At 40.9% G+C, this 23,798-nt stretch overlaps 3 protein-coding genes across 5 annotated transcripts in view; 2 read left to right on the top strand and 1 right to left on the bottom strand.

Moving 5' to 3' along the window:
* The window catches only part of LOC113159722 (altered inheritance of mitochondria protein 21-like), a 31,087-nt gene extending 29,253 nt beyond the window's left edge, over window positions 1–1,834 (top strand). For both annotated transcript variants that reach the window (XM_026356585.1, XM_026356586.2), the window contains one exon: window positions 217–1,834. In XM_026356585.1, coding sequence (XP_026212370.1) covers window positions 217–1,808 — 1,592 coding nt within the window. In that variant the 3' untranslated portion in view covers window positions 1,809–1,834. The remainder of the gene's footprint in view (window positions 1–216) is intronic.
* crybg1a (crystallin beta-gamma domain containing 1a) lies at window positions 1,823–13,965 on the top strand. Its single transcript, XM_026356584.1, has 19 exons — window positions 1,823–5,166; window positions 5,996–6,034; window positions 6,127–6,245; window positions 6,584–6,761; window positions 7,079–7,218; window positions 7,679–7,805; window positions 7,898–7,933; window positions 8,796–8,932; window positions 9,018–9,144; window positions 9,329–9,474; window positions 9,959–10,085; window positions 10,356–10,385; window positions 10,491–10,603; window positions 11,036–11,168; window positions 11,247–11,386; window positions 11,623–11,746; window positions 11,880–12,038; window positions 12,719–12,881; window positions 13,121–13,965. Exons 1-19 carry the CDS (start codon window positions 1,834–1,836, stop codon window positions 13,207–13,209), a joined length of 5,460 nt encoding a protein of 1,819 aa, XP_026212369.1. The 5' UTR covers window positions 1,823–1,833; the 3' UTR covers window positions 13,210–13,965.
* Window positions 13,966–16,023: 2,058 nt separating this feature from the next.
* Window positions 16,024–23,787, bottom strand: rtn4ip1 (reticulon 4 interacting protein 1). 2 transcript variants are annotated; one of them, XM_026355625.1, is made up of 9 exons: window positions 23,270–23,787; window positions 21,584–21,735; window positions 20,275–20,343; window positions 19,873–19,997; window positions 19,586–19,634; window positions 19,061–19,197; window positions 18,743–18,926; window positions 16,520–16,612; window positions 16,024–16,355 (listed from the first exon to the last, which is right to left on the bottom strand). In XM_026355625.1, exons 1-9 carry the CDS (start codon window positions 23,550–23,552, stop codon window positions 16,149–16,151), a joined length of 1,299 nt encoding a protein of 432 aa, XP_026211410.1. In that variant the 5' UTR covers window positions 23,553–23,787; the 3' UTR covers window positions 16,024–16,148. The 2 variants fall into 2 exon arrangements, with proteins under 2 accessions (XP_026211410.1, XP_026211411.1); XM_026355626.1 differs by having other exon boundaries at window positions 16,024–16,287; window positions 23,270–23,784.
* Between the last annotated feature and the right edge of the window lie 11 nt (window positions 23,788–23,798).

The following is a 23,798-nucleotide window of genomic DNA, read 5'->3' as shown; positions in this document are numbered from 1 at the left end:
CTTTAGAGCTGTTAATGTTAATCCTAAGCTAAACTAACTGGTTGCTGACAGTGGCTTTATATGTACCATACAGACATGAGTGGTATTGTTTTTTATCAAAGTTTTGTGTTGAAAGCAAATTGTCTTATTTAAGACTTTTTGAAAGCCTTTTTTGCCTGTTGTTTTTTGCGAGTGTGAGTGTTGTTGTATTAAAACTTTGTGGGCTGCTTCCAACAGGAAGCCTGCTGTCAACAAGACCATCTAAACACCTCTCTAAAAGAAGCATTAGCAACGAAGACAGTGACAGTCCCACTTCATGCGTCTCTCCACCTCCCACTAAGCAAGAGACAACTGTCTCATCGAGAACTTCAAATACCAAACAACACCAGAAAAGTCCAGTAAAGGATATATCTGATCCCCTGATATCTGTGAGCAAACTTCCTACAAGGGGTCAGAGAAGCTCAGAAAAACTGAAATCTAGAAAACCTCAACATGTCCCAACTGATATTTCTGATAAATCTAAACAGGACTCAAATCAAAACACTAACACAGAGACAGCTGTCAAAGCATCTGAAAGTACTCTAGCCAGTCGGGTGAAGGACAAGCCTGTGTCTACAGAGGAAGAAGACAAACAGCCAAATACCCATGAAATCACGTTTAAAGCAAAAGAGAAAAATGAATTGGACAGGATATCCAGTGCTACATCTAAAGGCATTTCAAAAATCCAATCAGTACAAAGCAGTGATGGTATTAATACAGCAAATGCTGAAGTAGAAGTTGCACCAGTACTAGTCCCATTGCCTACCAATGAGTTTGGTAAAGCAATCGCAGCTCAGTCACCAGTCTCTGATGACTGGAATGCTGAGACAGATATCCAGGGAAGACATAATGAAGGTGAACAAGAAGCAAAATTAGAGTCTTCATCTCCAATTCAAGGTGATAACTCAACACAGGAACAACAAACACTTTTAGCACCAGAAAATTCTCTAGACATTTCAGAGAAAACCCAGATTATAAGTAACTTAAAACCAGACTTATTCCAGGAGAAAGAGACAAGCGTGATGTCTCGGGATACAACACCAGGTAATGACGACGTAAATGATATGTCTGCCACGCCTGTTGTGAGTGACACTATACACAGTGACATAATGACCCACTTTGTTAAGGAAAGTGAAGTTCCAAAGAAAACAACAGTAAAGGTCACTTCTAAAGAAGTTGATCCAAAGTATGTACTTTCAGCCCCTTCCACTGGCGTTTCATCTGAATGTAACCTGACCAAAACAGACGAGCAAAAGCAAAAAGAAAAGAGCCAAACCACAAATGTAATTTTTGGCAGTGATAGATTGCCCTCCACATTAAGCATAGATTCAGTAAAAAGCAAAGAGGATGTTGGCAAGAAACTACCAGAGGCTTTGGACAGCCAAACAGAGACTGTGACTGTTTGTAAATTGCCCAAGAATGTTGAAAATCAGCTGAACAAAGAGGCTCTTTTACCGGGAGGAGAATTTGAAAGACAGGAGAAAGAGTCAAAACCAACTGAAAAGCTGAATGACGACACAGTGGAAAGCAGTGGAAAGCCCTCAATGAGTAGCTGCAAAGAAGAGCCCACAACCACTGAGGATGAAGCAGAGAAAGAAGATACAAAACCAGAGGAGAAATGCTTTCAGCCTGACTCAGAGAACGGACGCCAGACAGTAGTTACAGATGCCCTGGAAAAGAGGAGCACAGAGGGAGAGCAAGCAAGAAATGTACTTCATGAAACGATAGCCGCTGTGGCCGATAATAAACATAAATGTGAGACCCTTTTTGAAAGAAAAGGGTGCCAGTAAGGAAACCCAAGAAGCAGAACAGAAGATGGAGGAATTAACAGTGAACAATGAACAACTTCTAACCAAAGATGACAAGGTTATGGACAACAACACAAATGAGGAGGACAAACATGTTGATGAGGTAAAGGAAATGCAAACTCCAGAAATTAAAGCTACAAGTACTCAAATGAACAGTAAAGAAAAGAAAAAAGAGAAGAGGTTACCGAGTAAAATGTCTCAACCTGAAGTTAACAACAAAGACGACATTACTAGAGACCAATTTGAAGATATTAAAAAAACAGAGGAAAATGCTAATAGATTAGCAGAGTCCAAATATCCAAATGCTAACCAGGAGCAGAAACCTGAGACACATAAAGCTCTACAGAATGCAAAAGAAACCCAAATTTCACAAAAGGACACTACTCAAGAATTAACACAAAGCAGTAAAGGTGAGGGGAACACTGCACAGAGTTCGGAGAATGAAGCTGTGGTTGTGAATGCTGTCACTGAAATGAGTATACAACAAGACCAATGCTCCAGAATTATTGGAGAACAAGATGAGAGCCTAACAAATCCAGACAAAAACAAATCAACAGAATCCACATGTCCAAAAAATAACAGGAAACAGGAAGAGGAACCTGAGAGAGGAAAAACTAAAGTTCACGAGAGGACAACAGAGAGCCAAAAAACAGATACAACTCACATAATCAACTCTTTAAGCACTAGTACTGAAGGTACCAGTGAAAAGACTCACATAAAGGATGTCAGCAAACAGGTAGAGTCTGTGATTGTGCAAAAACCAGATACAATAGGAGCTCCGGTGAAGACTAGGAAGAACCTGAATGAAGAAACAGATACAACCCAAGAACTTAGTTCAGTAAGCACTGGTGCTAAAGTTACTACAGAAAAGACCCAAAGCAAGGATTTGTTAGTAAAAGGTTTGAATGGGACACCCATTGCCCCAACTGCACTTGCTAATAGGGACGTTAGCAACCAACAAGTTCAGAAGCCCATACTTACTGGAGATCAAGATGAGAAAACAAAACTTAGCCAAAATAAATCAGCAGAATCTGAGTGTCCAAATAATGAGTTAGAACAGGCACCAGAGAAAATAGGAACTAAAATTCAAGAAGAGAAAACGATGGAGAACCAAAAGCCTGGTACAGCTCAAGAACTGAACTCTTTAAGCACCAGTGCTGCATGTACAAGAAAAAGGACTGAAACGAAGGATTCAGCTTTAAAGACTGCTAATTCAGAAGTCAGCAACCAGAAGGGATCAACAGTTGTTAAAGACCAAATTAAAGATATTGAAAAAGAAGAGAAAAACGTAACAGAATTCAAACAGCCAAATTCAAACCTACAACAGGAATCAGAATCAGTACAAACAAAAACTGAAATAAGCCAAAATGAGAAACTGGATACCATCAAAAACCTTAACCCTGTCAGCGCTAGTGGTAAATATACCAAAGAAGATGCTGACACCAAGGAGTCATCAGTAAAGAGTTTAAATTTAACACCAGCTGTGATTGCTAATAGTGACATTGGCAACCAAGAGGTCAAGATGCCTATACCTGTTAGGGACCAAGATGGGGACATCACAAAACTAGAGAAAATACACTCTATAGAATCTGATATCCAATCTCCAAATACTGTTCTAAAACAGAAAACAGAGACTATTGGAAACAAGAACACAGCAGAAAGCATGAAGTCTGCAATTAGGAATGCTGACTTTGAAGTTAGCATCAAAAAGGATGAAGTGCCCTCCATTGTAAGAGAGGAACATGAAGAGGTTACAAAACCAAAGGAAAACACTGGTCAAGCCAAAGATTGCAAAGCCCCACATATTAACAAAGAACATGAACCAAAATCTGTAACCAAAGAATCTAAATTACCTAATAAATCAGGTGTTTTCACAAATGAAAAAGTAGTTACTAAGAGTGATAAGATACATAAACAGCAAAACACAGTTAATGAACGTGTTCAAGATAAGAATGAGAATAAGGATCAGAAGATAAACACATTAAATGTATATGTCAAGCAAGAGTCAGAACCCATTTTTTCAAAAGAGGCATCCCTCAAAAAAGTTGGTGGAGAACAAACGGATAAACCCAGTTCTATTGTAGACAAAACAGCCATCAGTACGAATGTTCAGAAGAACGATGAAAACACAATGGAGAAAATAAAAACCGATAGTGGTTTGAAACAGGAATTGAAGACTTCGAGAAAAGAGACCATGCTAAATGTCACTGATCCACAGAAACCTACAGAACCAACAGTTAATGTCAGTCCATCTCTCCCTGCAGCAGTAAAACCATATACTCCATCTCAGGGTATAAAGATGGAATCTCTATCTAGCTGGTTGAATGTAGAACATAAGCAAAAACAGAAGAAGGAACACAAAAAGAGACTAAATTCATCAGCCAGTGAGGATGAATCTCTTGAGCCTGATGACTTTGATGATTTCATTAGAAGCATCAAAGAAGGTGGAACTTCCTTCGCACTACCTCCAAAGAGGCACATTCGTAAGAAGTCCCCATCTCCATCTCCCCATTTTGCCATGCCGGCCATAAAGGAGGACCACTTTGAGAGAACATTTGATCCTGAGCAATTCCAGTTTGGCTTGAGGAAAAATGGCAAAGGTTTTAGGGATCCCTCACCAGCTATGGTCATAAAACAAAAAGCAGCCGACAGGGAAGGACGGACCCTGGGAAAACATGTGCAAGATGATGCCCTGGCCACACCTCAAGGCCAAATGAAATCACTGGATGAAGTGGAAGGAAAGGATGGTGTAAAAGAGGGGACTGATGCAAGAAAAGGAGAGACACAAAACAATGGAGAGGAACCAGGGAAGTTGACATCAAGACTTGAAAGGATGTCCATCCTCTCCAGCTTACTGAGTTCCCCTCGGACCTCCAGGAAGACCAAGGAGGAAACTACCTCTGCCTCAAATAGCCCACTTACATCTAACCAACAACAGGACCAGCTCTCCCTTGGAAAGCAGGGAGCTGTTGATTCACCTCTGTCTGTTGTCGGTATAGATAAGGAGGATGTAAAAAGTACACATAAAGGTCCACTTGTGGGTGGTGGTATAGGTAAAGCTAGTGAGTCAGCACTTAGCCCCTCCTCTCCTCCTGCTCTACCCTCGTTCTCTGAGATAAAGCAGCCTGATTTGCAAAAATACTTCAAGGGGAAGACAAAGGAATCTGAGGCCTCACTGGGCTCTGCACAAATGACTAAAACTACGCTGAATCCAGAAGGGAGTGCTGTTATGGACCAGGCCTCAGTAACAGGAGCACCTAATGTGGATGCTGGACTCCCTCTTGCCACCAAATACAACCAGCAGAAGCCTCCAAAGGAATTTAGTACTACTAAAACAAAGGTGGGTATTTGAACTAGAGGAAAACTTCCAATAATTGTGCTTTCAGGTAGTTATCTTAGTAATTACTAATAGCCTGTAGAAATAATAAGAAACAACTTCAACGGGTTAAGACCTGCTGTGCTTTCATACAAAGCACTGATATGTCTAACTTCTTTCTATGATATGTGTCCTAGTTTCATATCCTGTTCTTTTGTGTTGCATCAGTCATGAAACATTTGCAAGTGAGGACATGAGGCAGGAACATGTACTCAGTGTGGAATTTTGCACAGGAAATCTAAGCTCAGCTGAACCAAAGCTCAGCTGTCATGTCATGATAATACTATGTTTGCATCAAGATGCAAATAAAGCAGGACTATGCAAAAACGTTTGGTAAGATAAACACTGTGTTCATTTTGGACTCCGGGTACAATAAGACAATTGTTTTGATTTCTCTTAGTACTGCTATAGTTGCTAGGTAGTACTACAAAGGCGGTAGAGTAGCTTAACTAATTAGAAGTAAAAGAAATTAATATCTGACAAAAATATACTTACTGCACATAATAAGTTAACTATGAGTTTACACACACAAGGTGAATTTAATGCTGTGGCTGATAGTTGTGTCTTGTCAGCTAATTAATAACTAGATAATTGCTGTTACTAGCACAAATGCAAACTTGACAAAGCTGACTTCACCTCGATTGAGTGTATATTTGGGGTGTGTGAAGTATTACTGTAGCCTTATATGCGTCAATAAAGGTTCTGAGTAGTCAAAATGTTCATGGAAAACACAAGTTAGCTGAACTGAACTCATTTTCAAAGTTTATAATTGAAATGTTACATTTCCACACAGATACGTGTAGCCAGAGGGTTCCACAAAAGGCCTGGAAAGGTATTTTTTCATTTTCCTTACATGCTTTTTTGATAGCATGTGCATCATTAAAATACAATGTTGTAATATAATTTTTGTTTTTATAAATCCAGATTGTTATTTATGAGCATGCTCACTTTGGAGGGCAAACGTTTGAGCTTTACTGTGACGTAGAAGATGCCACCTCGATGAAGTTGTCCCCTGTTATCTCTGTTAGAGCCGTCAGAGGATGGTAAGTGTCATCATACCAGTTAAAGTCAGTATGTACAAATACATGTTCGTTTTCCCTGTTTTCATTTATGGGTGTAACTGATAAATGTTCTCAACTAAGGACCTATGCAAGTGGTGTGACTGAACTTTGCACATTTCCCTGTTAGTGTGTCTGTTCTATTTATATACAGTAGGGCTCCTCTGTTTGTTTTCTCCTTCTTCCCATAAGCATGTATCTTTCTAGGGTGTCATACATGGGTGTGATGTAGCTCTCCTACTACCCCTTCCCCTTTAACTCATCACACACTATGATGGATGAGAAATGTTTTCGATTTTTGATTTAATTCTATCTCTCTTTAGTTGGCTTCTCTATGAAAAACCTGGTTTTCAGGGGCATGTAATTGCCCTTGACGAAGGTCCTACAGAGCACATAGTGAATATGTGGGCAGAGGAGGGGACTCCAACAACACTGGATGAGATGGGACAGCCTGTTCCAGTACAGCCAATGGTCATAGGTTCACTCAGATTGGCAGTTAGAGTAAGTTGCTCTGTTCACTTGTCAGTCTGTATCACTGTATCAGTATGTTATTTTAACTATTTGCCCTCTGATGTTGATCTCTGAAGGATTTGTAGATGGGGCTGGGTATTAATCCTCAGTATTTTTTGCTATCATAAAAGTAGTGACTGGTGCACTATTAGAACATATTTACAATAAATTTGCAATGTGTTACAACAAATTTATTGCTTATGTTTCAGTACACAAATTTATTGGCTTTAAACATTTTTGAGCAGCTGGCATAAAGACTACTTTTCAACCTTTCACTTTTCAATTCAAAACTTTATTTTGTGTTGTAGGACTATAGCATACCCCGGATTGACCTGTTTGCAGAGGTGAATGGCCTGGGGAGGATGTCGTCTTACTGTGACGAAACTGAAGAGATTGGTTCCTATGGTATTCCACAGACCACTGGCTCCATTAAGGTCCATTCTGGAGTGTAAGTTCACCTGTGTACTTATTATACCACGGATGTAAAATAACAGGTAGTACATGTTGTTAACTGGGAATTTTGCAATATAGAAACATTCAACTGAATATTGACTACCCTGCAGCTAACTAGCAGTTTTAAAGCTAACAAAGATGCAAACTTTCTGGAGTATGGGAAATAGTCTGTGTGAAACATCTGCTTTTTGTCTGTGAAGGAATGCAAGCTGCAGGCCAACACTTGTGGTTTCATAGTTTTAAGTGCAGCTGATTACTGATGGGTAGCAATTTTTCACACATTTTTCAACCGGCTCGTAGTGTAGAGAGTGAAAGGACTGCATTTCTCTCATTATCACTTCTCACATGCTGCAACCTTGAATTATGGTGTACAAAGTGTGTTAAGGTCAAAATCCCACTCATCTTTCTCTTCCTTTTCTCACCCTCTCTCCTATGCTTCTAATGTCTGTCTTTAGCTGGCTCGTGTACAGTGATCCAGGCTTTGGAGGTTTGATAGGAGTGCTGGAGGTCGGGGAGTATGTCTGTCCAGAGACCTGGGGTTTCCCTGAGCCCTATATTGGGTCCCTCAGACCCCTCCGCATGGTACAGTACATAAAATGTCGATGTGTGTTTGCACTAAACGTGTCATTTTGTCAGTTGCCTTTGCCTGAAAAATTTGTTTTTCTTAATTTCAGGGTGCAATACGGGTGGAGCATCCTAATGAAGTCAAGGTCTGTTCTAAATTGCATTGCAACATCAATACATCAAGTTTATAGAAACTAGTCAAAAAAGTCTCCTATGTAACATGTGTAGTAACTAGCCCTTTGATAAAATATGGTTGAGAAAGGAAAGATCGTTATGGCAATTCAATGTGTACTATAAACCACAAAAGTGGAGCCTTATCAAGTTTGTATTGTTGATGGTTTGGCTCAAATTCAAATGGGATTAGGAAACATTGCAGCTTATTCATTCATGTGTGAGATAACACAGCTCTAGTCTGCCTAGTGAGACAGGTGGGAGATACATTACGTTAAGAGATATTCTATTTTCCACTGTGATCTGTGGAATGAATGGCATTCTGCCTTGGGACAGGAATGAGCCAAAACTCATACAGGGGCCCCAACTTATTTAAACACATATATTGTGAAAAATCCCTTTAAATGACCTGGTTTTCTGCATTAACAACAAAATGTGATCTGATTGTCATCTAAGTCACTAGTATCGTTAAACACCCACTAAAAATTCAGAGCACCATATTCCTCCCTGAATGTGGTTCAGGTCTGACCTGGAAGGGCTTGTTTGAATTTTCTGCTGCCAAGGGAGATTTCAAAAGTTATTTAAGCCAGTGATTCATTTACTTCTTCTACCAGCACTTTGAATGTTTAAGGGGTGTGTTCAATGAAGTCACGAACAATTAAAGTTGTTTGTGTTATTAGCTTAAACACATTGTGTTTGCACTTCGATGATGAACTGATCACAATTTATGACCAGTAAGGCAGAAAACCCAGTCATTCACGTTTCTTGGTGCTGTGTAAGACCTCTGTCTGTAGCTGACACTCATCTTTAACTCCTTCCTGTCCTTTTGCTACCCAGGCCTTAGTGTTTGAGAAGCCCAACTTTGACGGCGCATACATAGAGGTAGACAGTGATGTGTACAACTTGCAAAAACAGGAAGAGGAGGAAACAGACAAACTGCCTACAGTGGGGTCTATAAAGATACTTGGTGGTCTGTGAGTATCTGAAATCTTTTTTTCTGCTGCTACAGATGAAGAAATGTTGACATTTGAGCAATGTTTCTTTATTTTGTCCTTGAAGTTGGGTGGGCTATCAAGAGGCAGACTTTGAGGGGGCACAGTACATCCTGGAAGAGGGGGAGTATCCTCACTACAGTGATTGGGGGGGGTCTGAGGATGGGCTCCTGTCACTTCAGCCTGTGTGTGCAGTAAGTATGATATGAAACTGCAAGCTTCTTATTTGATTTTATTTCCAGACTTGGCTTTTGACAGACCTCAGTGATCATTTAAACGGCTCCTGCCAGAGCTCCCTCCTACACTGCGAGGCACTGTAAATTACAGAATGGCGTTTTCACTTTCTAATCATTTTTGCTCTGTTATTATCCTCCCTAGGATTTCGTGTCTCCACATGTTAAACTGTTTACCGAGCTTAACCTTGATGAACGGGGGCTCAACATGGACTTGCTGGGTCCTGTTGTCAACATGGAGGACGTCCACCATGGTATCAAAACCCAGTCTATCAACGTGATGGGTGGAGTGTAAGTGGAACTGTTTATACGTTAATTAAAAAAAAAAAAGATAATTATGAGGTGAGATTCATTAGGAAGGAATGAAACATTTTGACTTGGTGCTGTGCACACCCGTTTGGTGTTTGGGCGTGTGCTTGTCATTTTACAGACACAATACTGTGTTCTGAGATTGTACAGACAGACATACACATTGATAGGTTAGCTCTGACAAAGCATGAAAGAAGCTTTTACGGTATCTCTTGAGGGCAAGGATTTACCCTGAAGAAGAGTGAAGTACCTACTCGTTTAGAAACAAAGTTTTCACCACAAGTCAGTGATTGATCTGTTATCAGTGAAATGCAGTATTTTTCCAAAGAGAGCTACAGCTCAAGTCAGTGTTATAATCAGTACATCCTGGTCATGAATTGCCTGGATCTTCTGTATTTGTCAATTAAATACATGAGTTCTGATGAGTTACTGTTACCATGATGATGTGGCGTTGCTTCTCCGGCAGATGGGTGGCATTTGAACAGCCTGGATTCAGTGGAGAGCTCTATGTGCTGGAGAAAGGCCTGTATGCAAGTCCAGAGGACTGGGGAGCCCAGAACTTCAAGATCTCATCCATACAGCCAGTTTTCCATGTATGACATTGTTTGTAAAGATTTACTGAATAATTTATCAGCGGTGATGGTTCCAAGTTCTCAGATGTTGGAATTATCAGCTTTTCTTTGTCTCACTTACTCTGATGGTTTATCATTTTAGCATTTCTTGGTGAAAATCATCTGTACATTGATCATAACTGAAAATAATATATAGATGCAGTCTTAATTTGGGATAAACATAATTTTAGTGTTTTTTGTAAGAAGCTATTATTGCAGACGTTCCCTAATCTTTCTTCCTCTGTCCTATAGGATTTGCTGATGGGAACTACAAAATTTAAGGTATCATCCTCCCATTTGTTATTTTATATAAAACAGGTTTCTTCAACCAGCCAGGTTGTGTTTGCGCTGACTCTTTAAGTGTGTCTGCATGCATGTGTGTTTCAGGTGCAGCTGTACTCTGAACCAAACTTCCAAGGGACTCTAGTGGCTTTGGAGGACAGTACTGCAGCTCTAGATGAAGACTTCATGCCCAGGTCCTGTAAGGTGCTGGCTGGCAGGTAGGCCCAACTGGTTTGACACCAATGACTGGGACTGTCTGTGACATTGTGTGTGAAGAGATTACTCATGGCTGGTAATAAAGACTGTGTACAGGCAATACTTTATTACAGTAGCTTCTTAAACTATCCAGGCCTATCCAGGTAATTTTAAATAGATAAAATTGCTCATTTTTGCCCATCAACAACCCCTAATGACTCGCACACTGTATGTAAGTTCCCACAATTCACACAGCATGTCAGCACAAAAACCAAGGCATGAGGTCCAAAGACCTCTATGTATAGTGGACTTCAGTGATAAAACATGGGTGAGGCATAGGACAAAGGTACAGAACCATTTGTAATTACTGCCAAAGTTTTACTCAATACAATCTTTATATATATTTTTTTTTTTCGTGTTTTATTGACAACAGTGTGTCTGTCTTTGTGTGATAGCTGGGTGGCATATGAGGGGGCCCGTTTTACAGACAACATGTATGTGCTGGAGGAGGGAGATTACCCCAACACAGAGGCCATGGGCTTCCTGTCCTCAGATTCTACCATCCGCTCCATACAGACCACTGGACATGTGAGTACAGAGCACGTGTGGAAAAGTACATTTACGTCCTTTGCTTGTCAAATAATACTCTGTCTTCCCCCCCTTCAGGAGTTCTCTCTGCCCTCCATCGTCTTGTTTAGTAAGGTTGGGTGCAGAGGTCGCAGGGTGATATTGAACAGTGGAGCTGTAAACCTTCAGCAAGCAGGCATGGATACACACATACGCTCCCTGGTGGTGGAAGGAGGAATGTATGTCACTGTTTCATATTTCCACTTTTATATTTTAGGTATCTTTAAAGCACATTCAACATAATTACATTGCATAGCTGCTTTACCAGTTAACTTTTCTCATGCAAAGAACTGGTACACTACACTAAAGCAAATGTATATATTGTATATGATGTTTGCATTGTAAACAGTGTTTTTTAGATACAAATCAAATCAACAAAGCTAAACTGACACACGGCCGACTGTCTTCTCTCCAGGTGGGTGTTGTATGAAGGCAGTAACTACCGTGGTCGACAGTTGCTTCTTCAGCCAAGTGAAATAGGTGATTTGTGCAAGTTAAGCGGCTGGCAGAGAATAGGATCCCTGCGCCCACTACACCAGGTATAGAAGGATAGCTATGAGCCAATCAGACATTACTGTCTATTGTCAGATTGAAATGGGAGCACATGTCTAATTGTAAAGAAGTTCAATATGGTAAATCTGAATTAAATTTGACCATGTATCCCACCCACAGAAACAGATGTACTTCCGTCTGCGGAGCAGGGAGACAGGATGCGTGATGTCCCTGACAGGAGCTCTCGATGACGTCAAGCTGATGAGGATCCAGGCCGTGGAGGAGACAGGTGGAGTGGAGCAGGTGTGGCTCTATCGAGACGGACAGGTTACCTGCAAGGTACTGGAGCACACTAGCACAATACACAACAGCTGCTGTAAAACACGGGTCAGAGTTACTTTAAAGGACACTGCTCATGAATATGGTGTGGGCGTTCCAAAAGCATCAACAAGGAAGAGAACCTTCCCCTAGTTTCCACACACAAACAGACAATGGTGTTTATAGGATCACCCAGCCCACAGGTACTGAAGTCAAAGTCAAGTCTTTGTAGTGGGATCTTTCTGCCTCACCACCCACAAGTTCTAAAGTGTACACTTGTGTATAAAAGGTATGATCACTTGCATACAGAGCAGCTACAATTTGTCTGCAGTAAAGAAGACTGTAATGACTTCACTTCACCGTTTGACGCTGCTGTTTTACATAACTTTGTACTTGAAAAGAAGGGTGTGGTCATATACAATATACAAAACAGGAAAGAGCATAGTTCATAAGAGGAAACAGGTATGATCTTCCTGCACTGTAGCACAGATCTCTGCTCTGCCCTAAGAAAACGCTGTCAGCAAAAAGACACCACTGTCCTAATCCATAGGAAAAGGAACTGCAAGATGCATTTGTGTAATAAATAGTTTAGGTTCATTCTTATGTAATCGATAACTTGTCCCCACAACTTTGTGGTTTACAGTTTGTATTTTACACACTAATCACAATTTATCCTCCTTCTCTGTCCTGCCTGTCTCCAGCTGGTGGAGGACTGTTTTCTGGAGACCTCAGGCAGCGTTCTGATGGCCGGCTGTCGGCTTTGTGTTTCCCCAGAGCAAGGCAAAGACACCCAGCTGTGGAATATCAGCCCTGACGGGCTGGTGCGCTGCCTTCTCAAGCCTGATCTAGTCCTGGAGGTCAAAGGTCAGGAAGCTTTGTCTTAAGTTGCCCACAAATCATAGCCGAGTTATTTTTGAGTGACTAAGTATAGAGGATTAAATTACTGTACTACTGTGAGGTACAGCTCCAGTCCTAATTCGGCTGCGCCATCTCCTGGTGCATTAAGGTGGTGCAGTGGGTTCTGTAATTCATGACAACATCAGTGGGTGAAAAATAGTTAAACACGTTTTATCACATAGAAACATATGATCTCTGTGTCTCAGGTGGTCATCAGTTTGACAAGAACCAGGTGATCCTCAACACGTTTGATGAGGGAAAACTGAGCCAGAGGTGGACCTTGGAGGTCCTGTGATGTGATGAGCTTGGACTCTCCACAGAAGCTCTGCTGGGGACCTCTGCAGCAGCTCTGTCAGAATGCTCAGCCCTGTGATGCAGCTGCACCACAGAGCCCACACCACAGAGATTGGCGTGTGTAGGGGAGGATTTAAGGCCAACACTGCACTTCTCAGTTTCTTGTTTACTGTTGTTGAGGAAATGCTGGTAACCACTGGCTGTATGGATATTATCATAAAAACCAGTAGGAGTTGGTGAAATGAATGAGTGATGTCAAATACTCACCTCAAACACTGTATACCAAAGACTTTTATGCCCTTCCTGTGTTTCGGCTGCATGTAGCAAGAACTCAGCCCTGTTTCAATGCTGCATGCTTCTTCACTTTATGGTACGTCTCTGCTGAATGGTTCCAGCGAATGCTCTCTGATCTTACTGCAGACAATGAATGTACAGTATACTTCACTCTGACGTACACTCCAAAGATGGCTTTAGGTGGTGTCTTCCTTTTTTGTAAGTGTTAAGTGGAGACCTAATAGTTTTTTATCTCCTTTAATGTCTTTATAGGTTTTTACACAAACTGAACTTCACAGCTTTCAGCTGTACATAAGCATCACGTTTATAGTTTAAATTTCAAACTGCGGTAATGATGCTGCCCACTGTTGACTGTAAATATGTGAATGTACAAGAGAAAGCTGTTCTAGATGAAAGTCAAGATGTGATGATCTTTTCTGCATCTTTTTAAAAAACATTAAAGTGTTTCTGTTGAGGTTTTAAAGACCTAATATTCCTGTTACACTCCTGGACACTTCTCCCATCCCTAGATTCAGGATGGAATTGCTGTCACCCCAGCATGTTACATGTACCACATGACACACAGTACATTGAAATGTGGTTATTCACACAAAATAACACAATTACTGAGCATACTGTAATGTAAAGAAAGAAAATATGTGTACAATTAAAAACAGTAGCCTTAAAAATCAACATGATTTAGCAGCTTATTAACAACATAATAAAGTTCACGAAGATTATATGTAGAGCAATTGTATTAGAATGTATCATTTTGGCAACTGATCGTTCTTATTTCCAACCTATATACTGCAAATTGCTAAATGTCATTTCGATTGTATTAACTGTATTAACATTCATAATCAAGGACAATCTGCACCATGTCTGACCTGTTCTAAAATTGTGATACCAAGTAGAAGCAGCAGCCACATTCACACATCGTATCATATAACCTGAACTGTGTATAACGTTCCTCACCACTTCTCCAGGCACTTTCACGTCTGTCACGTGCTCAGGTGAGCACAGGGCCCTCCAGAGGACATGCTGACCTCAGGACACCCTCAAGAAGTCTGTTTCTGATTGTTTATTCACAGACATTTACACTGGAGCTCATTGACAGTGCTCATCCTGTTCCTCCTTGCACAAAGGAGCAGATACTGGTCCTGCTGATGGGTTAAGGACCTTCTACGGCCCTGTCCAGCTCTCCTAGAGTAACAGCCTATCACCTCATGCTGCCAGTAGTGACACTGACCCTAGCCAAATGCAGAACTAGTGTAAAAACAGTCAGAGAAGATGAGCAGGGAAAGAATGTCAGTGTCCTCTACTTGTAAAATCATTCCTGTTTTGGGGGTCGTCTTATTGTTGCTAGTTCTAGTTCACCTGTTGTTAATTTCACTAACACTAAAGCAGCTGAAACTGATTAACAACCCCCTCTGCTACTTAACTGACCACATCGTTATCCCAGAAGATTAGTGGACTTGATGCTATACTGTCATTAAAAAGCGTTTTTATAAGCAGTGGAACGGATACAGTATACCACAGCATATATCCTTTAACTGGGTTTGTGACTCAGAGTTGCCATCTTTGCCACAGACCCCAGCATTTCCTCATTTTAATTACACAGGTCTTGCGCTTAGGTAAAAAAAATGTCGCTACTTCCATTTAATGCTATTTTATATTCTATCATATTTTTACCCTCTGAATTTTAGTGACTAGTTACTTTGTAGATTCAAATTAATAATAGAAAATATAGAAAGCTGAGTTATAATTAAGCCACACACAGTGCATATCAACATTGGTAAGATGGATCTGTTTATATTAACACTTCACTTTGAATGTTAATACTGATCTTCTATTCAAACATTTACATACTTGAATTTTACTTTTATCTAAAGTATCCAAATACTTCCTCCACTACTGTGTTTAATATTTAACACGTTTTGTATAGTGCAGTATACAGTAGTGTTAATAATTACATCGTGAACTGTGAATTTACCTGTGGCGACAATGAGCGACTGTCACTCGTCAGTTATACTGCTATACTTAAAAACAGCATGGCCAGAAATATTTAGCAGTACACCCTGGACTCATATCAGGACTCATATCAGGCTCTTATACTCCAGCCTTGGTGCTTTCTGATGCATGTTGTGGTTACTGTCCTGTTGGGAGGAGTCACCAGCTCCGTGACCCTGATGCAGCTAAACAACAACATAGTGTAACTGAGCCTCCTCCATGACTCACTGAGGGCACGGTGATCATTTTCTTTTTGTGAACACATACCATTTTTCCACTATTCAGGGTATTCTTCCTAACAATAGCAACCATGGTAACAGTCAAAATCAACATGCTCTTAAGACGCCATGATAACTACAGGATACAGTTTGCTTCCTGTCACTATGATCTATAGTGACAGGAAACCTCAATCTATAGTGGTTTTAAAGACCAATTTCCTTTGAATGTTCTGTTGAATCAAAAATCTAAAGCAGAGTCTGATTTTTATTCATTTTATGATTTTATTTATTTTATTTTAAAATGTTTTGGCTTTTTATGCTTCTACTGTACCATCAAAAACCAACAAACCAACAAACAAACAGCTAAACACAGTAGAGCTACAGCTGGAGATACCAAAAAGCAAAGACCTTGCCCTTTAGTTGATTTTTATTAATTAATTTATTTTTTAGTGCTATCAGTCTTGTCCCCCTTTGCTGATCTGGACCACAGTCTTTCCTCGAGCATGCCCCTTCTCCATCTTCTCAAAGGCCTGCGGGACCTGGGAAAAGCTGAAAGTCTCCTCCACCACAGGCCGTATCTGACAGAGAGGACACAGAGCGGGGCTGAGCAGAGGCAACACAAACCTACTCTGTTATCTGTCATGATCTATACCGAGAAAAGCAGAAGTAAATTCATATCAGTTAGAGACAACAGATAGCTGAAGAGATTAACAGCTGAACAGCTGCAGTCACATGCAGCTATTTAAGACACAGCAAGGAAAAAGAAGTTCCTCATCACAGGGTAGTTAGGGATTAAATGTGGTCCTGTACCTGCCCTGCGTCTACCATTTCTCTAACTTCATCCAAAGCAGGACCACTAGGTGCAAATAATCCCCAGCGGTAGTGAACTCCTTTAACAAGGTGCTGCAAAGAGACGGACAGAGAGAAGGCATCAAATTCAAGCACGAGTACAACTTCGAAAGTCACACATCAATCACACATTGGTTTATCTGCAAATTAAAATATCATATACACTTAGATGTATGGTCACTCAGTTCCTCATTTAGTTTAACCAGTAGCTAATGTTAGTTGTGTTTTGATAATGTGTAACTGGCATTAATGAGTTTGGTGACTCAGTTCTCAACACATCAGATGATCTTATTAAGCAAAGGCTGACACACACACACAGAGCACCGTGTGTGTTAGGTAACTGGGAGGAGACGGTGCATTTTCCATGAGCCAATAACAGCTGGGTAGGATTCACTGCAGCTCACAGGTGCTCTCAGCGTCAGTGTGTGTGCTGATGAACAGTGCTTCTGTTACTAACGATTGACTTCAGAGCACTGTGATAGCCACGCCAGCTGCCGACGCTCTACTTTTCCTTTTACTAAGTTTGTATGCGCGAGTGAACAAAGAACAAGGATGTGTGCAGCCTGGAGGTCTAGAGCATGTGTTTTTTTTTGTTGTTTTTTGGTTTTTTGTTTTTTGCTTCCTGGTACAGTCACTTGAGGAAGTAGACAACAGAAAATTGTCAGAAAAATCCAGTCATCAACACTGTGGGCGCAGTGAGAATTAGATCCTTCTTGGGAGGGAACACTGATATGTTGGTCTTACTGTATAATAAAACGTCAGAGGAACAAGAAACCAAAACATCTTCACAGTCCTACTGAGGGAGTTCCAGTGCAGTGTGTGGGCCACATTGGAAAAAGAAATAGGTTACTGTAGATTCAACATTTCCAAGGAGCCATTACAGCATCACACTATCTGGTTACTCTTTACTAGAAGTAGAGGAAACAATTACATGCACTGCTGGTTCATTTTTAGGTGGAACTGTACAGCACGAAAAGCAATAAACACCCATCACCTGTGTGCATACTCTGGTTAATGCCCTGTGTGGTTTTGATTTCTGTGAAAAAAAAGTAAGAGTGAAAGTTGGCCTGGGGTTGTCCCGGCTCCGGCATCCGCCATGCTTGTTCTTCAGTTTCAACTGAACTCAACGGCGGCAGTGCAAAGGTGTTCAAGACGTTTCACACACTATCCACTGTGCTTTTGTCACTAGCACCACTCAAAACACACATCAAACACACTGTTGTGCCATGGGTGACTCATTCCCTCATTATCATGAACACACACATTGTAGTTTTGATCTAAGTATCAAATTCAGTGCGATGAGTTTGCATTAATCCACGGCTAAAAGTAGTTCCTATTAAAATAACAGAGTGTGTTTGAGAAACATTTGTGGGAATAGTCAGTACCCAGCAACAAAAAGGAACTTATTATACATATCTGTAACCGTTGTGAACCAAGTACATTGACAGTTGGTGTCGGGTGCTTGGTCTTTCCAGGGGTCGGTCTAGGTCATTTAGGCCTAATGAGATAATGAACATCAATTATGTAGTGTGTCCATTGTTTGTTTTAACATCAGTGACCTGTGCATACAGACACTTCCATGGAGAACTAACTAGACGTCTACTTCTGCTGTCGTGCGAGGAAATCTTGCAGCCAGGTTTCAAAAAGGTGTGGAAACTCTTCCCACAAGACGAAGAGAAGAACAGAGTCTGCTGTTGCATCAGACTATTTCTAATGGCGAGCTCGTGTGTTTCATTGTTTGATGATGTGAGCGATACGCACACAGTGTACTTCCACTGCAGGTGTTGTGCTAGAGATGGTGTGTCGTGATGTGGCAACATGTCTTTGTCTGAACTCCCTGCTGTGTCGGTGCAGCGGCTCCTTTCAGATGAAGGGTGCTGAGCTTTAGGTGCTCCTGTCGGTCTGAAGGGAGCCCAGCTGAACTGATGTTGCAATGTTTGCTTTTATGAAGAATTGTACGGAGCCTCTAGCTGATTACCTGTTCTTAGAGGACATAATGATTTCTACCACAAACCAGTTCCACTTGAAGACCACAGAACCAAACCCCCTGAAACCAAACAGTGCATTTCCACTAAAGAACTGTTATATTTATTATTTATTCATGGCATGTTAGAGTAGAGAGAACTGAACCCAACCCTAAACCTGATCAAGGTGTTGCCATCTGTGTTATTCTGCCATGATTACCTTGAGGGCCTTGGTGGCCACCGTGGCAGCAGTCTGCATCATACCATCAGCAATACCCAGCCTGTCAGTGTTCTGGAGGAAAGGTGTTACCAGGGTGACATACTTGGCGCCGCTCCAAGGTTTGAGGAGGTTCAGTGCCCAGCGCTCAGTGTCCCCCCCAACGTTGTCAAGGATCAGGTCAAACCTTGAGATGGAGAGGGGACAAATAAGTGTTGGCTGATGAAGATTTAAAGGGAAAAGCAGATGAGAGGCAGAATATGCAGGATAGATGAGGACATGTGGACATGTGACAAACGACTGTAGATGTGTTCCTCTCACTTCTCCAGCGCACTGAGCGGCTCCTCAACAGGTCCAGCAGTGTAGTCCACCACATGGTCTGCCCCCAGTCCCCTTAGAAACTGCTCGGCATTCTGGGAGCAGGTAACGGTCACGTGGGCTCCCCACGCCTTTAACATCTGGACGCACATGAGAGCATCAGTTCTACCCCCAAATATCATGTGTAACGTGGATCCACACTGCGCAGGGTCAATTCTATGTATCTTTTCATTTCACTGAACCTATTTATGGGTTATTATTAAGTGGTTGAGGAGCCCAGGAAATGTGTAATTATTAGGATCAAATGTTACATATGTGTAATACGAGCTGATTTATTAAGGTCACCAAGCACCAAGCGTGGCACAGACAAGTCAACAGACTTTTGATGACTCCACTGTTCATCTCCTGATCTGTGCTCCTGCGTTTGTTTACACTTCCGTAACTGAGTATACACAGGAGCAACAATAACTGCCCCATTTCGACAACAAAGGTGACATAACATAGCTACTGTGCCCTTTTCATTCATACCTGTATAGAGAATGTTCCCACTCCCCCAGAACCTCCAAGGATCAAAATCCTGTAGAGAAGAAGAAAAGCAGACATCATGTTCAATGAATGTGTTTTTATTCCCCTCTCTTGTTGGGACTTATGTCAAATGCACTCCAGGCTCTTGGCGTCAATTTCACCGCAGTGTATGAGAGAAACAGGGGTCAAGCTTAGAAGTGGGATGTGCAAAGGATGTGCAAAGGATGTGTGTGTGTGTGTGTGTGTGTGTGTGTGTCTAGCAGTGTGACTGTTGGTCTGCGTTCCCTCACCGTTTCTTGGCACAGTTGTCCTTACTCAGCCCACCAGTATTGACCAGAGCTGACCAGGCAGTCATTGCCACGAAGGGAATGGCAGCTGCCTCTGTGTGGCTCAGTGACTTTGGTTTGTGAGATACCTGAGCAGAACACACATTCACAACAAAAGCAGCATGAGAGCAGCATTCACTATGAAAAGGCTCCTGAATGTCAGCTTTAGCTTGATTTAGTTTTCATTTGAAGGCCTCAGTAGTACCCTGTACTAGGAAACCATATACTGATGCTAAAATGGAACGTGTGTTTACTGAAGGAAGTGACTTCACAGAAGTGATGCTGATAAAATGATTCACTGATGTGCAACACTACACTAACGTCAGCTCAAAGCAGCAGTCAGCCGAGTCATCAGCTGAACAATACCTCGTTGCCACTCAGCACCACGAACTCAGCCAAGCTGCCCTGCTTCCACGGTGGGATGGCTGCCCACACCTGGAGGGGGGGGGGGGGGGGGACACACAGCAACACACATTAATCAAAAACAACTCTAAATGGTCAGCATCATTCCTCAAATCTCAAAAGTAGCACCAGGGTACATGTAACCAGTGGGCCCTGGTGGGTTTTTTGCCCTTGAGTAGTAGTGGAGTGGATAAAGAGGGCTCGGGTAACTTGAGTGGTACCTGCTGTTTTCATGTACGAGGCCAGAAAGGAAGTAAGTCTCACTCAGGGATGATGCAGTGTGGCCACAGCACTTTTCAAGCGGCACTCATTAGGGGATGTGAAACTACCGTGCATGGGGGATATCAATGCAAAAGGTAGATTTAATGTTGGTGCACAATCGTATTGTGGTTTTAAATTAATATTAAAGTTGTGTTTTTTTATGTTTGAGTTTAAAAGAGTTGGTTTTATAATAATTGTTTGTGTTGTGCAGGGACTGCGGAGCTGGTTGTGTCACTGTTTTCTGTAGTTAGTTAGTTTCTTGCATGGCTAGGTTAACTACCTTTTTTTTTTTTTTTTTTTTGCCACTTCCCTACTTCACCCACTGTGGGAATCAATAGCCTTTAACCCTTATCATGACTGAAACCTGATGTGTTTGCAGGATGTATGCAAGGTTGCATTGAAGTTCTGTGATGTGTGATCTAATTGTTATGTATCACATAAGGTTTTTGTACATTTGCAGTCATATCTAATATGGTTAGAGAGTATATAACTTATATATATATATATATATATATATAAGTCTGTGTGGATTGTGAGTAAGGTTTCTGATATTGTTTGTGTGAGCTAATTTATCACTGCCTTACCCTATCACAACTAACTGCCTCACCCTAAAACCTAATCTTACCTCTGAAATTGTCAATCATTTTCTTACTGTATCTTTATTGTTATTTATTTAAACACTTGCTAAACTAAATAAAAGTAGAGGGTTACTTACTGTCTGTGTCAGCTTTAAAAGACTAAAGACTAAAACTAGTTTAGCAAAACAGCTCCACAGCATCTTGCAGCTTTAAGCGCCTTTTCTACCTCATCTCAAAGCTGCTTGTCTAATCTGTCTTATCGAAGGGGTTTTCACACACTGTTGCTGTTTTTATTTACAGCCCCCTGACTACATAGTTACCACTCAGACATGACTCACTGTGTGCAGCATTACTCTGTTTCCATAACTGGGGGCTTCCTGCAGGGTTAAAAAATATAGTGCGCACTGAGTTCCTGAATGGTTTGCTTAGTTTACCTCGTCTCTTTCTCTAAAGTACTTCACATCCAGGCCGCACTCCATGATGACCCCTGACACGTCCCTTCCCAGGACGAGAGGGAACTCGCTGCCTGTCTGCTTGATATTCAGAGGATCTCTCTTCATAGACAGTGTAGCTGCACCATGTCCACCTGACCAGGAGAGAGATTCTGATTACAGCCAATCGACAATTTCAACTTTACTAAAAAGAACAATCATCATTCTTTCTAATTGCTTTTTGAAGTTACAGGGACTGTTTTCTATTATGATTATCAAGGAAATCAATTAAGAAAGCAGCTATTAACCCTGTGGCAATGAGAATTGCATTTTGAATATGAAATGTATTTTTATGCCTGATGAGTATAAATCAAATAATAAGAGCTGCCACTGAATCAAAGAGATTAGAACAGTGTCTGATTTAAAATCATTCAAAAATGTGTTTTTGTTCTTTATTTGGAGGTTTCTACTTCACAGTGCTGGATGATGGACGACTGTAGATCAGTGATAAGTTTGACACTATATTCTTTATCTAAACGGGGAGAAGGTTTGGAGTCAATCATGGTCCAACAACAGTCACGAATGTCAAACCCTTAAGGAACATTCACTGTAAATGAACAAGTCTTCAGTGAAGTAGGAGACATCTTGTTAGAGTTTTAAAAATGATTTTCAAAATTTATATATACATTATCAATGTGGAAAAGGGAGCAGGTGCAATTATAAGATGTTTTTAAAAGGAATATTTAAGTATTTATAAGTGGTATAAAGTGTCTCTGACAAACAATCATCAAGCTGGGTTTTATAAAAGACTGATGGCAGATTCATGATAGACAACAAACTGAAACTCAAAGTATAATCCAGCTACTGAGACATTTCCACTAAGCGACCTCAAAAAGACCACTGCTATTACCCCTATCATAAGTAATAATAATAATAATAATGAATACAGTCTGTGTGTTGTGCAGTGGGGTGTAACATATAGCAGTGGCTGCGTGGGAGACGATGGTGGGCTGTATGAATGATTAAAAATAAACATATAGAAAGAAAATGTTTTTATACCAAAGACGAAAAAAACATCAGTCTAAGTGGGTGGATGACGTAATCCATACTAATAAAAACCGGTGGGTTTTTGTTTTTTTTATTTAGATACAGCAGATGTTTGTTTAGTTCCTCTGATAGAATATTAGTACAGTGAACTAGAGCTGTAGTTTCTTTCAGGTCAAGAGGTGAATTTCTCACTTTTCAATCTTTTAACTCCAAAGCGCTGTGTGCGATCTCCTCATGTAGCAGCAATAACATAAACCAAATATTTTAAACTTCCTTTTTTTTTTTATTCTTAAAAGTCATTGCTGCCACATACAAACAGACAAAATAAAAGCAGGTTAAAAATGAGCTTAACAAAACATAATAGGATGTGACATGGAAAAAGTGATAAATCTGTCACTTCCTATAATGCACATGCATCTTATTTTAAATAAATAAATACATATAACGGTGAAAATGAAAAAGTATCTACATTACTCTTTCCTTTTGAAATTAATATTTTGTTGTTGTTGTTATTGCAACATATTATAATTAATGATGCATCATGCTACAGGAGGATTTAAGGCTTCAACGTGTTGCTGTTACAGACACTAGAAACTCCTCCTGCAGGTTGATGCCAGTGTTCAAACTCAGCTCGTTACTCACCTCTCATGCTCACATCAAGTGGATTCAGTCCTGCTGCAAACACTTTGACAATCACCTCATTGGGATAGTTGATGACGGGGAAACTGGCGTTTTTAGTGAAGCGTAAAACATCATTGTTTCCATAAGTGTCAATAACCCAGGCGGGCATGACGGTGGTACATCTGCTGGAGACACTGAACCGCCTCGTCCGGCTGCCAGGTCTGGAAACGAGTGTGTTCATACATGATGATTTACTAAGGTGAAACAACCCCCTGCTGCACAACAAGTATCTCACAGAGCCCATCAGTAAACACGTTTAACACAACAGTTTGACTGTAGTGCATCTAGTTAGTGCATCAAGTCAGCGTGCTCAGTAACACGTAACAACTCATTATAGTCCCATGAGCTGTCACTACATTCTGACTTTCTTACTACACAAAACTGTCAAACTAGTCGTTGGACAGATGCACAAATTCCACAAGATAGATAAAAGTGTGTAAGCGAGGTGTCCTCTTCCGCAATGTGCCTCCTCTTCGACCGGCGTCCCGGT

This window comes from Anabas testudineus, chromosome 12 (genome assembly GCF_900324465.2).
Source record: "Anabas testudineus chromosome 12, fAnaTes1.2, whole genome shotgun sequence".
Lineage (NCBI taxonomy): Eukaryota > Metazoa > Chordata > Actinopteri > Anabantiformes > Anabantidae > Anabas > Anabas testudineus.
This window is presented reverse-complemented; position numbering and strand designations above follow the sequence as displayed.